Source organism: Sturnira hondurensis, unplaced genomic scaffold (assembly GCF_014824575.4).
Source record: "Sturnira hondurensis isolate 20B ecotype Veracruz unplaced genomic scaffold, ASM1482457v3 Scaffold0013931, whole genome shotgun sequence".
Classification (NCBI taxonomy): Eukaryota; Metazoa; Chordata; class Mammalia; order Chiroptera; family Phyllostomidae; genus Sturnira; species Sturnira hondurensis.
The window spans coordinates 486020-502320 of NW_028086562.1; the positions used below are offsets into that span (position 1 = coordinate 486020).

At 55.4% G+C, this 16301-nt stretch overlaps 1 protein-coding gene across 4 annotated transcripts in view; it reads right to left on the reverse strand.

Annotated features, from left to right (window-relative positions):
• Positions 1-14806, reverse strand: part of SLC45A1 (solute carrier family 45 member 1) — a 24599-nt gene extending 9793 nt beyond the window's left edge. Inside the window, exons 1-5 of one of the 4 annotated variants that reach the window (XM_037062036.1) lie at positions 14633-14806; positions 7440-7860; positions 6821-6913; positions 6190-6414; positions 460-1199 (exon numbers count right to left, since the gene is read on the reverse strand). In XM_037062036.1, coding sequence (XP_036917931.1) covers positions 460-1199; positions 6190-6414; positions 6821-6913; positions 7440-7836 — 1455 coding nt within the window. In that variant the 5' untranslated portion in view covers positions 7837-7860; positions 14633-14806. Of the gene's footprint in view, positions 1-459; positions 1200-6189; positions 6415-6820; positions 6914-7439; positions 7861-10812; positions 11024-11348; positions 11453-14632 lie in introns of those variants that run through there. The other 3 variants (XM_037062035.1, XM_037062034.1, XM_037062037.1) reach the window with 3 other exon arrangements.
• Positions 14807-16301: the final 1495 nt, after the last annotated feature.

A 16301-nucleotide genomic window follows, 5' to 3' on the forward strand; every position in this document is an offset into this window, starting at 1 on the left:
CCGTCTAGAGTTTGACGGCCCCCGGGACAGTCGGCTAAGGTGAGCCACGAGGGCAGGACGGAGGTGGGGGCCTGGGGCACCGGCCAGGGTTCCCCTCCATTCTGTCTTTCAGGAAGATGGCGGCGCCGAGACCAAGGTGGGCAGTGGACGTTATGAGAAAATGCCGGAAACTACCAAAATGCACAGTGTTGTAACCAACGCTCTCCAGGACTGTTCCGCGAATGTAACGGTGTTTGAAAGCGCCTGCCACGTCCAGCTGCAGCTCTAGGTTCCTGCACCCCGATTCTGCTCTGACCCAAAGGTCCCTGAGGCTAGTCTCTCCAGATCCAAGGGCCTCTGCCACCCCCAGGATGGCCGGGAATCTCTTTCCAGATCAACAATCTCCCTTTGCCATCTAACTGATAAGGGGGCAATACCACATGGTGCCCTCTGACCCTGCCCCCCCCCCCAGCTTTTTACCTGCTGGCTGAAGGTCACATTCCTTCTCTTGCTGGTGTCGGGACCACCTGCTCCGGCCACGTCTGGGAGGGCCAAGGTCTGGGGTCTCTTCAGGATGCCAGTCGATCGTGGCTTGGAGGTGTCCAGGGAGCCCACCCTCAGCACATCCCCATCACTGCTGGTCATCAGGGCCACTTCCCGCCTCTCCCCGAGGCCGCAGTCCTGGCGGTAGAAGCCATCAGGTGCCCGGGGGAAGCTGACGCTGATGGCCGGCCTCGGGACACTGCCCGGGAGGGCCAGGTAGTTGTCCTGGCTGCCTGTGAAGCAGTCAATGAGGACACTGTCGATGTTGGAGGTGGCAAAGGACGAGGCAAAGGCGCTGAGCCCCGTCGGGGAGGTGTCCCTGCTGAGGAAGCTGCCATACTTGGGCGTGAGGGGGCTGAGTGGGGAGATGGGGCTGGAGAAGCTGGCATATAGGCCATTGTCCGAGGGACAGGGCCCGGTGTCACCAGCACCCTCCTGGCCCAGGACGGGCGGGGACGGTGGCAGCGGCAGGCTGGGGCTCTTCATGGCCGGCCTCTTCTCGCCAGGGGGCTGCAGGGGCTTCTCGGGGATGCTGAGCAGGGTCAGGATGGTGGTGACGCTCAGGATGACTGCGGTGAAAATGTAAATGACGCGCAGCTGCCCGCCCAGGGCTCTGCCGAAGCTGGTCCTGTCCCAGTGGACGCCCCCGACCACGTATCCGAAGCCTCCTCCGAGACCTGGGGAGAGAAGCGGGCTCGGGAAGGAGGCCATGAGGAAGGTGGTTCCCAAGGGGCTTAAACCCACTCCAAGGACCCGGGGGTGCCATCTGTCCCAGCGAAACCCCAAGACAGTGAGAAGGAGAGTAGAATTCCGAGGGGCCCCTGGGGGACCCCCAACCCGCCCTCAGGGCCTCTGCCAGGGTGTGATGACCACCTGCCCACCTGGTACCCCCACTTTCTATGTACCCTTATAGGGACACCCAAAGTGACAGTCTACACTGGGTCACACCTCCCCTCCGGTCTGCCGGACCCTCAGCTTCACTGCCACATGAACATGGCGCCCTTCGACACGTGTGCATGCTGGAATTCCTGCGGCTGCCCAGCCTTGCTCGCCCAGTGACATCCTCGAGCATGACCACCATTCACAGAGTCACCCCTAATTGTGACCAAGGGTGGCCAATGCTCTGGGCAATTGAGCCTCCAGGCAACAGCAGGGCTGTAAGAGTCAGGTCCTTCTGTCCCTGTTTGCTGCCTTCTATGGCCTCAGGGAGCAGGCAAGTGCCAGCTGGTTCACCCCCCACCCCCACCTCCCGAAGTACTGCCTCCCGCAGCCCAGCTCCGTGCATCCCAGGGCAGGGGCGGGGCGGGGCGGGGTGTCTCCCCCCGCCCAGTGCCCCAGCCACCACCCTTTACATTTCCCTAAGGTGGGACCCGACACTGAGTCCATTTGTTGAACGGTTTTACTGTAGAACCTCCTTCTTTCGTCCCAGGCTGTCCTTCCGGGTCTTTGAATTTCAGGTCCCTCTTTTATTCATTTTAACCTGTCCCATTCACTACCCCTTCTGAAGACAATTGCTGTTTTGGACCCTAAATCAAGGTCAGATTTGAGATACACCTTATTAATTAGTGAGTGACGAGACACAGTCTCACAGTTAAGAAACCAAACATCAGGCCCTGGCCAGTGTGGCTCAATTCATTGGAGCATCATCCCACCCACCAAAAGGTCACAGGTTCGAGTCCTATCTAGGTTGTAGGTTTGGTCCTTGGTCGGGGCTCATATGAGAGGCAACCAATGGGTGTTTCTCTCTCTCCCCCTCCCTCTCTCTAAAACCAATAAACATATCCTCAGGTAAAGATTAAAAAATGGCTAAGATGGTAAACTTTTTTGTTATGTGTATTTTAACATACAAAAAAATAAAAGAAACAGCCCTGGCTGGTGTAGCTCAGTGGATTGAGCATGGGCCTGTGAAGCAAAGGGTCGCAGGTTCGATTCCCAGTCAGGGCACATGCCTGGGTTGCAGGCCGGGTCCCCAGTGAGAGACACATGAGAGGCAACCACACATTGATGTTTCCCACTCTTTCTCCTTCCCATTCCCTGCCTCTAAAAATAAATAAATAACATATTTTTTTTTCAAAAGAAAAGAAACAGTACAGAAGAGTATACAGTCAAAGCTAAGCCCTTCCTCCCTCCAAACCCCAGCACCAACCTGGCCGAGACCCAGGCGGCAGGCCCTGGGCTCACAGCCACACACGTGGGTAAACCCCGGGTGAACGGCAGTGTTTGCCAGAAGAGGTGGCTGAGGCTTGGGGAAGCTGAGCACATGGCCAGTGTCCCACCATTGACAAGGGGGGGGGCAGGGGGGCAGGCCCCAGACCCACACAGAGCCTCTGTCTCTACCACTGGGCCGCCGGCCTCTTCGCCCAGGTCTGGCACATGACTTGTGACGTCTTTCCCTTGATTTTTACAGGTGAATCCCTTTCCCTCGCTGTTTTGCCCCAGGCTGTTTTCTTTCATCTTATTTTGTAAGAGTCAGAGTTTTTGTATAGGAATGCTAGGGGTACTGTTTTTTTATATGACTTTTTTAATTTTTAAAGGTTTATTTTATTCTCATTTGAGAGAGAGGGAAGGGCGAGAGAAACACTGATGTGAGGAACGCTGAGCGGCTGCCCGCCCCGTAGGTGACCCCGTGGTGGATGGAGCCCACAGCCCAGGCATGTGCCCTGACCGGGAACTGAGCTGGTGGAGACCTTTTGGTTACGGGACAATGCTCCAACCAACTGAGCCACACTGGCCAGGACTATATGACTTTTATATCATCTTTTAAAAAATATATATATATATATCATTGATTATGCTATTACAGTTGTCCCATTTTTCCCCCTTTATTCCCCTCCACCCTGCACCCTCCTCCCACCCACATGCCCCCAGCACCACCCCCCAGTGGGTTCATGTCCATGGATCATCCATGTAAGTTCTTTGGCTCCTACATTCCCTGTACTATTCTTAACCTCCCCCTGTCTACTGTGTACCTACCAATTATGCTACTTATTCCCTGTACCTTTTCCCCCGTTCTTCCCCGCCCCTTCCCTGATAACCCTCCATGTGATCTCCATTTCTGTGATTCTCTTCCTGTCCTAGTTGTTTGCTTAGTTTGTTTTTGTCTTTTTAGGTTCAGTTGTTGATAGTTGTGAGTTTGTTGACATTTTACTGTTCATAGTTTTGCTCTTACTGTTTTTCTTAGATAAGTTGCTTTAACATTTCATATAATAAGGGCTTGGTGATGATGAACTCCTTTAACTTGACCTTATCTAGGAAGCACTTTATCTGCCCTTCCATTCGAAATGAAAGCTTTGCTGGATAGAGTCATCTTAGCTGTAGGTCCTTGCCTTTCATGACTTGGAATACTTCTTTCCAGCCCCTTCTTGCCTGTAAGGTCTCTTTTGAGAAATCAGCTGATAGTCTTGTGGGAACGCTTTTGTCGGTAACTGTCTCCTTTTCTCTTGCTGCTTTTAAGATTCTCTCCTTCTCTCTAATCTTGGGTAACTTAATGATGATGTGCCTTGGTGTGTTCCTTCTTGGGTCCAACTTCTTTGGGACTCTCTGAGCTTCCTGGACTTCCTAGAAGTCTATTTCCTTTGCCGGATTGGAGAAGTTCACCTTCATTATGTTTTCAGGTAAGTTTTTAATTTCTTGCTATTCCTCCTCTCCTCTGGCACCCCTATGATTTGAATGTTGGAATGTTTAAAGTTCTCCAGGAGGTTCCTAAACCTCTCCTCATATTTTTGAATTCTCGTTTCTTCATTCTGTTCTGGTTGAATATTTATTTCTCCCTTCTGGTCCAAACCATTGATTTGAGTCCTGGTTTCCTTCCCATCACTGTTGGCTCCCTGTGCATTTTCCTTTAATTCACTTTTCATAGCCTTCATTCTTTCCTCTACTTTGTGACCCTATTCAACCAGTTCTGTGAGCATCCTGATCACCAGGGCTTTGAACTGTGCATCTGATAGGTTGGCTGTCTCCTCATCACTTGGTTGTATTTTTTCTTGAGCTTTGATCCACTCTTTCATCTGGGCCATTTTTTGGGGGGGTCTCAGTGTATCTGTTATGTAGGAAGGGGCGGAGCCTTAGGTATTCACCAGAGTGGGGCAACCCATGTGGCTGTGTTGTGTCGCTGTATGTGGGGGAGGGGTCTGAGAGGGAATAACGCTGCTCGCTGGGCTCTCAGCAGGCTTTCAGTTACTTCCTTCACCACCCACAAACAAATTGGGCCCTTCTGGTGCTGACTCCTAGGTGGGTGGGTTTATGTACATTCTAGGACCTGTGGGTCTGTCCAATGAACTCTCCTGTGAGGCCGGGAGTTTCTCCCACCACCGCAACACCCACAGGTTTTTTCAGCCAGAGGTTTTGATGCTTTATTTGTCCGCACTAGAACCCTGGGTTGCATGGTCTGTCTCATTCTCCAGTTGTTCCTCCTGGTTTATCTGCATGCAAATGCGGGACCACCCGGTCCTCCATCTGCTGCTTTGTCACATGTCCCCTGCTACTAGTCTGGATGAATGTTTCTTCTTTAACCTCCTGGTTGTTGGACTTCCATACAATTCAGTGTCCTGGCAGTTCTGGTTATTTTTTATTTTTAAATTTGTTGTTGTCCTTCTTTTGGTTCAGTGAGGAGGCACGTGTGCCTACTTACGCATCCATCTTGGCTGGAAGTTTTTATATCATACGAACTTCTCCCAGTGTTTTGCGGTCAATTCCCTCGCGGTTTCCCTATGCACAGCAAGAGAGGCGAGCGGAGGTAATCCTGACCCTCCACACCTGTGTTCATGGGGCTTGACTTTAACAGGGATGTTTCTCATGTTTGCCATTAAGGACAGCGTAGGTGTGTGGCACACACGTATACACACGCACAGTTGATTCTCATTATTCTCAGATTCTGTATTTGCAAATTTACCTTTGCAGTAAAGCTGATTGGGAACCCAGTCGATATACCAACTCCAGTCCATTGAGTCCCCAGTCACTTGTGTGCACGTGCAGAGTGGCAGAGATTTTTAATCGCCCCGCCCACACGGTCCCTGCTGAGGTTTGGAAGATGATGTTCTGTGTGTTTGTGTCTACTCTCAGACTGTAAGTAACCACCCTTTTCAAGGTCTCCATTTTTGCATTTCTGTGCTTTTTTTTGTGGGTGTCACCGCTGTTTTAAACAGCCCAAGTGCAGCACCAATGCACTGCATCTCGTCTCCCTCAGTGCGAGCAGTCGTGACGAGGTTCCAGAGAAAATACAGCGCGAGATGTGAACTGTGCTGTCGGCCCAGGTTCGATGTTCACGAACCCACAGATTTCATACACATGAAATACAGCATCCCTCAGCAGAAACACGTAAAACAAGGTTCTGTATTGATCGGTGGATGAAACTGTGACCCCAGGTCTGCAGGAACCTAACCCTGTATTTGTCCTATGGACAATGGTCCAGGATCGGCTCATTCAAGGCTCATGGAGACTTCGTAGACCATCATAACTACAAAAACAAAAGCATGAACTATGGACACCATGATACAGCTACATCCATGTGCATTATGGTTGGTACCTATTGTCTGAGATGTACATAGTCAATCGTTTCAGTGTTCATCCACATATTCGAATTACATCGGCTAACGTTGTGGATCAGGACCCGGGGAAGGGACCATCGGGGGCGCACGGGGCGGCACGCAGCCCCGGGCGGGGACTCACCTGCCAGGAGCGCGTGGATGTTCAGGCCCCGGTCCTGGTCCGCGGGGCCGCACACGTCCATCATGTAGGCGTGGCTGGGGTTGTCGGCCGAGTCGGCACTGAAGTCCATCAGCACCACCCCACACACGGTGAGCACGATGCCCCACTTATGGTCGGTGGCCGTGTCAGCCAGCACGGAGCCGATGTCCCTGCCGTTGAGCAGGAGCGAGAGGCCCAACAATGCCCCTGAGGAGAGAGAAACACAGTCACCTGGGGACGTGTGGACCAGCAGCCCTCGACGTACAGCGAGAATCCTTAGGGCCCCGAGAATTCCTTTTGAATCAATATGCAACCAGAGCCCGTTGGAAGAGTCAGCTGCAGACCCTCCAAACATTTCCTTTGACTTGGGCCGGGGGCTCTCACGTGGTCAGGCAGAGCGGGAAGGACATGAGCATAACTAACTCACTTTTTAAAGACAACCAGAGCGATAGATAGTCTCACGGGTAACTCAGGCCGGGGAGGGGTTCTCCCTGCCACCATGCCCGTGGAGTTCTCTGGGTGTGGCTTTGGTCAACGTGCTCTCAGATTTTCCTAAGAAGCAGCAGTGGGCCTTTTCTTTCCCCCACTTGATTTCAATTCCGAAACAACAGACCTAGAGCCAGGACAAGAATGAAAGGGCGTCTTCGTCCGAACCTTGAAGTACATCGGTCACTCCAAGCACCCAAGAGTGGCTGCAGCAGGAATCCTGAAACAGAGTGGGCCGGTGGTCACTGCTGGGGTCCCCACGGCACGGGGGACAAACGCATGCCAGAAATACCTGCACTCAAATGTCCCCGGGGCATCAAAAATGTAAGGTCATGCGACTCAGAGTCAGCAATGAAACCCTACGCTAGAAAACAGAACACAGACCCCTGGAGTCATTCAGCTTCTCCCTAAATTCTCTATGTAGGCCCCTTCACGGCACTCAGCGGCCGTGACCTCGGGATCCAAGAAACCTCAGCACCTCCCAGACCCAGCATGAAGCTTTACCGCGTGGATCTTCCAGGGTTAGCACACAGGGTGGAGGTAGTCTTGGGGGGCTGCTAACCCCCTGTTCTATAATCCGGGTTAGACAGTCACTTAAAATATGGGGGGTGACCGGCCATTCTCCTGCTTCTCCCTTGTCCCCTGGGGACCCACATGCTGCTCCACACCTGCGGCTGTGGGGGCTCCCGGCGGTGGCCGGAGGCCTCCCCTCACCCCACCCCCACCCCAGGCCGAGCGGGGCTCACCAAGGACCGGGCTGATGAACCACACCAGGCTGTAGAGCTGGGCGGGGAGGCCCATCTGCAGGAGCACTGGGGTCACGTACGCCGTCTCCATGGCGTAGCTGAACTCGATGCCAAAGAGAATGCAGCCGTTGAAGAGCAGCTCCCGGAAGGACCTCTGCGGGTGCAGGTCCCCAAAGTCCACCAGCTCGATTGGGCATGGGGTGTTGGGGGGCGGGGGTGGGGAGGGGCGAATGCTCTTCCTCCTCCTGGGGTGGCGTTTGAAGTTGTTGGCCCGGTGGCTGATGTGCCGGGTCACAGAGCCCCCGTAGCCTGAGATCGGAGACCTCCAGAAGTCCCGAGGAGCCAGGCTGGGGAAGAGGTCCTCTCCAGGAGGGGGGCAGCTCGCGGGGGGAATCATCGTGGGGGGGGCCGGTGGGCGTTCCTGCAGGGAGAGCCCAGTGGGAGGCCGGCAGTTACGCACCCGCCAAGGCCTCCACGTCCAGTTCACTTTTCTAGGTGGCCTCCCCCCCCTCTCCTGACGGGCACCCCGCCTGCCTTTTCCATTCGGGAAAAGTGGAGTCACACTGGGGAACCTGGGAGCCACACTGTGCCCCTCAGAGTAGATCCCACTGCTTGTGGGTGGCGTTACCCAGCCTCGGTCCCCAATCAGAGTGGCCCAGAGATGGAGCCGGATAGTGGCTCGGGCTCAGAGGGAGGTCAGCCAGCCCCTCAGGTGCCCACGCTCAAACTCAAAGTGACTGTTCCCCAAGCAGGTGCCATGGGGCGGGTGGGTGTCAGACAAAAACACCCCTGAAGTGGGGGAGCAGCTGAGATCCCTTCAGACACCACACCACTTCACCACCTGCGACCCACTTCCAGGGCCCATTGAATACGTGAATCTTTGGTCAAGTCCATTTTCGGAACTGAGAGTCCTTCAGTGTCTGAAACTGCTCTCTTTAAAGAAGGAAGCCAGACTCCCTGAACCCTGGGTGTCAGCACACTGGGAGGGGACAACCAGGGAGGCGAGAGAGAGATCTGCCCGTGGCCGGGAGTTCTCTTTTGGGTGACTGTCAGTGAATGCTGGATTGGGCAAGTCCGCAACCTGCTCTCCGCCCCCAACCCCGTCCCTGCCCCCGGGGTCTGCCGTCGGCACAGAGACCTGGGCGTCCAGCTGCCCAGCCACTGCCGTGAGATGAATCTAGATGGCAGGTGGTATCAAGGGAGTGTGTTCTAGTGTGCTGGCCTGTGTGGGGTGCCCACGTCGACTTTACGAAGCACAGGAGGAAAGCTGCTGAGACCAGAGGGCAGGTGACAAGAGAAGAGGGGCGGGGCGGTCCAGTCGCAAAGAAACCATTGCTGAAACCCCTCTGGAGTCCTTCCTGAGACTAGACCCTGAACTCAAGACCTGCACCCACTCACTCTTCCTTCCATCCACATATTCGCTTAACCATCTTCTGGTCTACCATCCACCTTTCCAAACATCCATCTGCCTGTCTACCCATCCATCTATCCGTGTGTCCTTCTATGCACCCATCCATCCATCCATCCATCCATCTATCTATCCAGCCATTGGTCCTTCCATGAATCCATGCATCCGTCCACCCACCCATCCACCCATCTGTCCATTCATCCAGCCTCCTGCTCCCTTATCAACCCATTCAGCCTTCCACCCATCTACCCACCCATTCTCCCCTTTAGCCGAGTGCTGAGCACAAAGACACTGATTTCCCAGAGATGAAAGACGAGTGGAGGGGAGGCACGCTACGCAGTGGGAACCGCCCATGTAAAGAAGGTCACGTACAACATTTGGGCAGTGAGAGAGGAAGGGATCAGCTGGTCACAGAAGGCCTTGAGGACGTGCTGGGGGATGGATGTCACCCCAAGGCGACAGGGACTGACATAGCCCGAGACTCAGTCTGCTCTCCCTCCTATAAGTGGCTTATCTCGTGACCTTAGAAACCACCCCCCTCTTCTCCCAAACAAGAACAGATGGACTTAATCACTATGTAAACAAGTAATACTTGATTAGAAATATAATTCATACAGGAAGATTAAATCAAGATGGACAAAATTTTAATGCGAACTGCCTTATGTTCCCCCTGGTCTAGCTCAGGCCCTTGCACCTTGTAGAAAAATCCACCCATTGGCTGGTTTGCCATCAAAACCCGGGCGCTGCTGGCATCGGGGAGCGCCCTGCCCGCGGGGACGCTGCACAGGCTCCCTCCCTGAAAGTCCAGGCGACCTTCAGCACAGGTGCGGGGAGAGCCTGGCCGGACTCCACCCGCGCGCTCGATGCCCCACGTGCGCCTCAGGGGCCACGCCCCTGTCCTCCACCTGCCCCTTTCCTATTGGCGTTTCACCCGTGAACCAAGTGCACGCACAGTGGAAGCCCTCCTTTTCCTTTTGGAATGAAGAACCAAGAGCCCCCCTTGGGAAGAATTTCGGCTCTAAGCAGCCTGTGCTGGAAACGTGTTTTTGAAAAGGGGGACCTTTCGGACTGGACTCCACAGGAGCTATGCAGGCAGCCCCAGTCCCTCGCTGAGACGGGACGACGTCGTCGTCCCCATGCGCGCCCAGCTCTCTGCCCGGCCCCTCTGCAGCAGGCGCGGGCCAGGGCGCGGGCCAGGGCACGGCCTCCACCTGGTGTACACCTGAGTCGGAAAAGTCCTCACTATGGGGTTCGCCTTCCAATGTGGGGCCGCATCACCACGCTTTATTTGAAAAACACGTTTTGTTAAAAGCTGTCCATGAAGCTAGGCTAAGAGAAATGTTTAAAAATTAATTTTTGAGTGCCATAAAAAATGAGAGTGAAATTAAAAATGAGGAAATAGAATTGCGACGCACCTCTGTCAATATTCCCCTGATCGTAGTAGATGGCTATTTCACTCGGTCCAAAAACAAAAATTTAGGGGGATGCTGGACCCCCACGATTACATGCCCCGCCCACTGTGCTTCCAGAATTTGGCGGCTGTTTCAAGTAACCGGCCCCCCAGATACGCCATGGGAAGCCTCAGCAGCCAGTGATTAATACTAATAAACAATGTCTGTGTGATTTAACTGCTTCCAAGTTCCCGGCCACGAGCCAAGCTCATTTCCTCCTTTCTTTCTCTTCTACACGAAGCCGGTCTTCCCACCACGGGGTCCCTTGGGGACGAGTCTCTTGCCCACTGTTCCTCCCACTTCTCAAAGTTAATACTTCTAGGAACCCCCCCACCCCCAGAGCAGCAAAGGCTCTGCGGGCCGGATGGAGGGCAGGAAGGTGACGGCCTGGTCCTGTCGCGGCAGGCTGGCCGCTGCCTGACCCCTGACCCCGGGAGCCCTGGGCAGGCGCACGTGGAACCCGGGCTCCATCCGCTCCTGACACTGCTTCCCTGTAAAGCGGCAAAGCGCCCCCCTGCAGGTAACCCCGAGATGATCTGAGTCATTTGTCGTCGCGGACAGAGTGAACTCAACTGCTATGAGCCTCCTCTTTCAAATTCAGCTCGTGACCGCTTGGCAAAACGGCAGACCGCCTGGGCATTGGCGATCATCTTCATCCTGAGATGCCGAAAAAGGCTATAAACCTCCCCGACCAACCGAGGGCTCGGGCCTCCAGCGAGAAGTGAGCCGGAAGCTGACGACACCTGCCCAGGTGACTCGGAACAGGCCTCCGGCACCAATAAGCAGGAGCCGGGGGCAGATTCCGGCGTTCCTGCTCCTTCCTAGCAGGGAAGAGAGAAATGTGACCCAGCTGCTACGGGGCCAGCGGGGGCCAGAGGGGCCCGACGGGGTCTCCATCCGTCACTTAACTAAGGGGACATTCGGGAGAACAAAGGTCCCCGTGCCAACCTCCAGCCCCTCTCCGGCGCCCGGATCAGCCCGGGCCTACGCCGCCTCCCTCCCTGCACCACGCCGGAAGCCGTGCGGAGCGCGCGGGAGGAACCGGGGTACCTGCGGTGCGAGCCAAGAGGCATCCCTCCCCGAGGTCCGGCTCCTGCCTGCCCCGCGCGCAGCTCGGCCGGCCCGGCAGCCCCCAGCCCCGCCGCCACCAACGCTGCAGCATCACCCGCGGGGCGGGGCCCTGACGTCACGGCTGCATCCTCGAGCCCCGCTGGTACCCGCAGAGCATCCTTAAAGCGGCACCGCCGGCGCGGCGGAGATGCTGGACCTCGCGCTCGCCTGGCCACCCCCTGGCCCCCGACCCTGCCGGAGGGAAACCCCAGAAACAGGCCTGCTGTGACTCCCCCCGGCCGGAGGCACTCACACCGACCATGGCAAGCCCCTCTATGAAAAAAAAATCAATTTATTTTACAATCGTGTTGGTCTACAGATGAATTTTTAATGCTATGTTCATTCCCCCCCCGCCTAAGAGGTCTCCTTCTTGTTTGTTCTGATTTTAACATAAATGAACCAATTTCATGGGTCCCTAAAAGTATTACATGATCTGGGCACTGTGCCCATGAACAAGATGGACACGGCAGCTCTGCCCACAACTGTTACACCTCGTTCACTCACTCACTCACTCATCAGATGTGTCAGACCCCAGTCTAGGGGCTGGAGACATGGCGATCAAGGCCATGAGCAAAACAGATACAAGTTCCTGCCCCTGGCGTGACATTATAGAGAGGAAGAGACACATTAAAAAAGACAAAAGATGAATAAGATGCGAGACGACAGTAACTCCCCAGAGAAGGGGCTCAGGAGTGTGGAGCTGGAGGAGGGGGTGCTGTGGCCGTTTTAAAAACAGGGCTGATGAGCCCTCTCCTGGAAGGTGCCTCTGAAGAAAGGCTTGCTGGAGGGAAGGGGCTAAGCCCTGTTGATGTCTGGGGAAGGTCATCCCTTCCGGCAGAGGGAGGACAAGTGCAAAGGCCCTGGGGTGGTGGTGAAGGGGGCTGAGCGGACGACACCCTGACTGACCAGGTGCCCTGCAGGGAAAGCACAGAGACTGCTACTGAGGGGAAGCGTGGGGCTGATGGACACTTACAAGGGGGAGTTGACCCTCCATCCTTGAGGACAAGCGGGAGTTGGGAAGTGCACCAAAGCTGAGGAGGCAGGGTCGCCCGTTCCAGGTGGAGGGGACAGCAGTGTTGTAACAGGGGAGGGGGAGGGAATGGCGAGCCCAGAGCTGAAGGAAGCCAGTGGGGCTGGAATGCAGAGGCCCAGGGAGAGGCGGGGAGCGAGGGAGGCAGCCTGGGCCCAGCCTGCAGCCCAGTGAGCTGCTGACATTTTGTAAGAACAAGACGCACCTTAGAAGTGGGAGAGCGAGTGACAGTAATCACACTCATGTTGTGTAAAGTCCCATCAGCACTCAGGATAGAAAACAGATTGGAGGGACAGGAGGACCAGGTGGGTGTGCCGGGTAGGAGCTTAGGAAACGGCCCACTTGGGAGAGGATGGGGGTGACGGTGCAGGGTGGGGGGGGTGGGGGGGGTGGTGAATTCTCTGGGCATTTAGAAAGTGAAACCAGCAGGACTTGGTGTTGATGGAAGGTGAGGGGTGTGGGGAAGAGAGAGGGAGGTGCCAAGAAGTTCCCAGTTTGAGCACCTGGGGTGAATGGGAGGAGAGCAGGTTGGCTGTTGGGGTGGAAGTCGAAGGCTGGCTCTGGGACAGGACCGGTACGACGGGCTATCCCAGCCATTGCAGGCCTGGATCTGGAGATCGGAGGCCATGCTTCTCAAACCACCTGCAAGGGGAGCTGGCGGAAGCCAAACCGCACAGGGACGTCATCAGCAGGGCAGGTGTGGCAGATGAGGGAAGGTGTGGCCCTCATCTTGGCCCCCTGAGGGCCAAGGCCAAGTCCCTGGATGAAGCCTTGAGGATCGGAGACAGTTACTGGCCCGTTCCTGGAGGATGTGTCCCCTGAGAACTGTTTCTATCTTATTTTTTCTCTAAACAAGAGTAATACAGACATTTAAAAAATATCAATATGTTTTGTTTTGTATTTACACGCAAATGACCTGCTATGTAACTGATAAACTTCAACATCTAAGATGCTTAACACAGGAGGTGCTTACTTTTGGCCCATGTGACATCCAAAGGGTGTCCCTGCTGGTAAAGGGACCTCCTGCCCTGGCTCGGTGCCAGCCAGGCTTGCAAGAGGCCCACGGTCCACTCACATTCCGTTGTTGAGGACTCAGTGACATGGCCACACATACCCAGGGACAGGGAGGAAGTGGGCTGGTCGTCCACCTTTTTAGTTTTTATCTGCTTGGGGTGCAGGGACAGGGGGAGAGATGATTCAGAAAGCTATGAAAGCAAAAGCTAATATTCAAAATGGGATTTTGCAGAAAGTGAGAAGGCTTGAAATGTAGGCATGGCTGAGAAAAGACTTTTAAGAGGTTCCTTTGACTTTTTTGAACTTTCCAAAGTGAGAAGAACTTCCAGAATTCGAGCCCTCCTATCTGAACTCTCGGGCCAGCTCCCCCACACCTTCCCCCATGTGGACGACCTTTCCTTGTGACTGAGGCAGGGGAGGAAGGAGACCTGCAGGGTGAGGAGGGGACAAAAGGGAGACAGGCAGAGACGGGAGGGGGAGGGGTGCCCAGTGGAAGGTGGCGCTGGGACGACCCCTGAGGGCCAAGGCTCAGGGCTCCCTCAGTTCAGAAAGGAACTTGTTTGGAGAGGAGCTGCCCAGAACCAATGTAGGGGTCGCCGCCTGGCTTGCGGGGCTGAGGGAAGTGGAGGCAGAGTCAGAGGCCGTGGTGGGTCAGAACTGAAATGGCCCAGTGGCCCCTTGGGGAGACGACCGAGGGGACACTACCCTTCACCATGGTGTGAAAGGACGGACAGGCCAGGAGGCAGGTGGGGACTAGCGAGGGACCCCAGCAGGGTCCACAGGGCCAGGCAGGACCCCCCCTAACAGGACATCAGGGGCCCCTGCAGGGCACACAGTACCAGGAGGTCCCAGGAGCCCGAGCCAGAAAGGATGAGGAGAATGGAGACCAGGAAGGTCGTTATTGTCCTAAAGAGACCAAGTCAGACCCAAAAGGAATGTTCCAATAATCTGACTGGACTCAGCTGTACACCCGGTTTGACCTAGTTGGGGTGCCCCGCACCCTACGCCCTCTGAGCCCGCAGTGGGGACGGCTGATGAGAGAGCGCAGCTCGGCGACAGGCACAGAGGAGGCCGGCCAGGTGCTGCGGACCCCGGAGCAGACCCGCTGAGCCAACCTGCGGAGACGGGAGCGCCGAGGGGAAAGAGTGGGTGCTGGCTTCCCGGGCCCGCGGCGACTCACCTGCCTTCTCGGGGTGTCCACGAGGTGGTGGAAGAGCCCCACCTTTCCTGGCCTGAGCAGCGGTGCTCGGGCGGGCGGCTGGCTGGGGAGGACCCGCGAGTCCCTCCGGAGCCAAAGGAAGAGCAGAGGGCGCTTCTAAAGCCCTTCCTGACCCGGCCAGGACTCGTGGCTCTAAGGCGGAATTCTTATTTTTGCTTTGTGAATACACTTTCTCTTTTCTGCAAAGCACAGGACCACGCGATTTTGGGGTCAGTAACGTTAGTTTTAGTACCAGATCTTGGGCCTGACCCTGTGTTAAAGTTTTTATCATCCTTAGTGTGTGAATGGGGTGTTATCCCCGCTGTGACCCACAAGCCTGAGGGGGAGGCCACAGCCACCGTGGGGATGGGGGCAGGGACTCGAACCCAGGGCCGCATCTCCCCAGGCTCCTGTCTCCCGCAGAGGCCGGGTGAGGGCTCACTTGTGCTTTCCACTCGGCGTGTGTGCACACCGATGAGCACGCACACACACACACACTTGTGCATGCTCACACGCAGACACGATTGCCGAAGTCCCCCACGGGCGAGCAGCAGCCTGAGCCTCCTCCTGTGGGGACAGAGCCACGGGGTTCCGGCCCTCCAACCGCACTGCGCGTAGACTCCAAGGCACGACGGCCCGGCTGCTGGCAGACCGACTCCTTCATCCGACCTGTGCACAGCAGCAGGGGCTGTGCTCTGCGAGTCTGGACAGACGGAAGGACGCCGGCTGGCAGGGGCCTTCATCACCCCGGCTCTGCAGGAAGGTGAGCCCTGACGTGGAAACACGGGCCCTCCTCGCGGAGACCCTGTGGGGCCAGAGCCCGCACTTGATCGTCCCAACTGCTGCGGCCAAGAGGAGCCGGCTGTGGTCGGAGCCAGACCAGTACCCACATTCCCTTTCCATCCGGCATCCAGTCAAGCTCGCTCACTAATGCTTGTTTAGACCCTTCTAGCTTTTCTGTGGAAACAGACGTGTTGTCATAGGGTAAGGACAGTCTCTCCCTTTCTTTTCCATCAATTTCTGCTTTTCTCTCTACTACTTCTTCTTCCCTTGAACTTTCTCTGAGTTGCATTCACTCTTGGTTTGCTAACTTCTCCAGACAAACACTTGGGTTACTGACGTTTTGCTCACCTCTCTTTCCTAATCTGAGCATTAGAAGTTGTATGTTTCTCTCTAAACACGCCTTTCAATCAGGAACCTTCACCCGGCGCGCCACAAGCATTTTTAAAATAGGCGACACCTGACTCTTTAGTCAGGGGCGCTGACCTCCTTTCCCTTAGATTAGCAAATAAAAAAAATGAAAACAGCCAACACAATAATAGCCATCTGGTGTGAATGAGTCAAAATGATACCTAATGTTTTTGGTCAGGTCGGCCAAAATATATTTTCGGTGTTCCGTAGAATTTTAGTTATCAGTGTATGTGCGTCATGAGATGACAAAGTTTGAAAATCACGGCTCTCAGTGTGTCCCACAGGTTCTGACACATTGTATTTCCATTATCATTGAGTTGGATGCTTTGGTGAGACACCCCCGTGAAGAAACATGGCTGAGAGCTGGAGACAAGGACCCGGGGCTTGGCCACGTTTCAAGGCTTGGGTTCGGGTCTTCGGAGACGGAAAACGCATGAGAAAGCGGCCCAGCCGCAGGTCC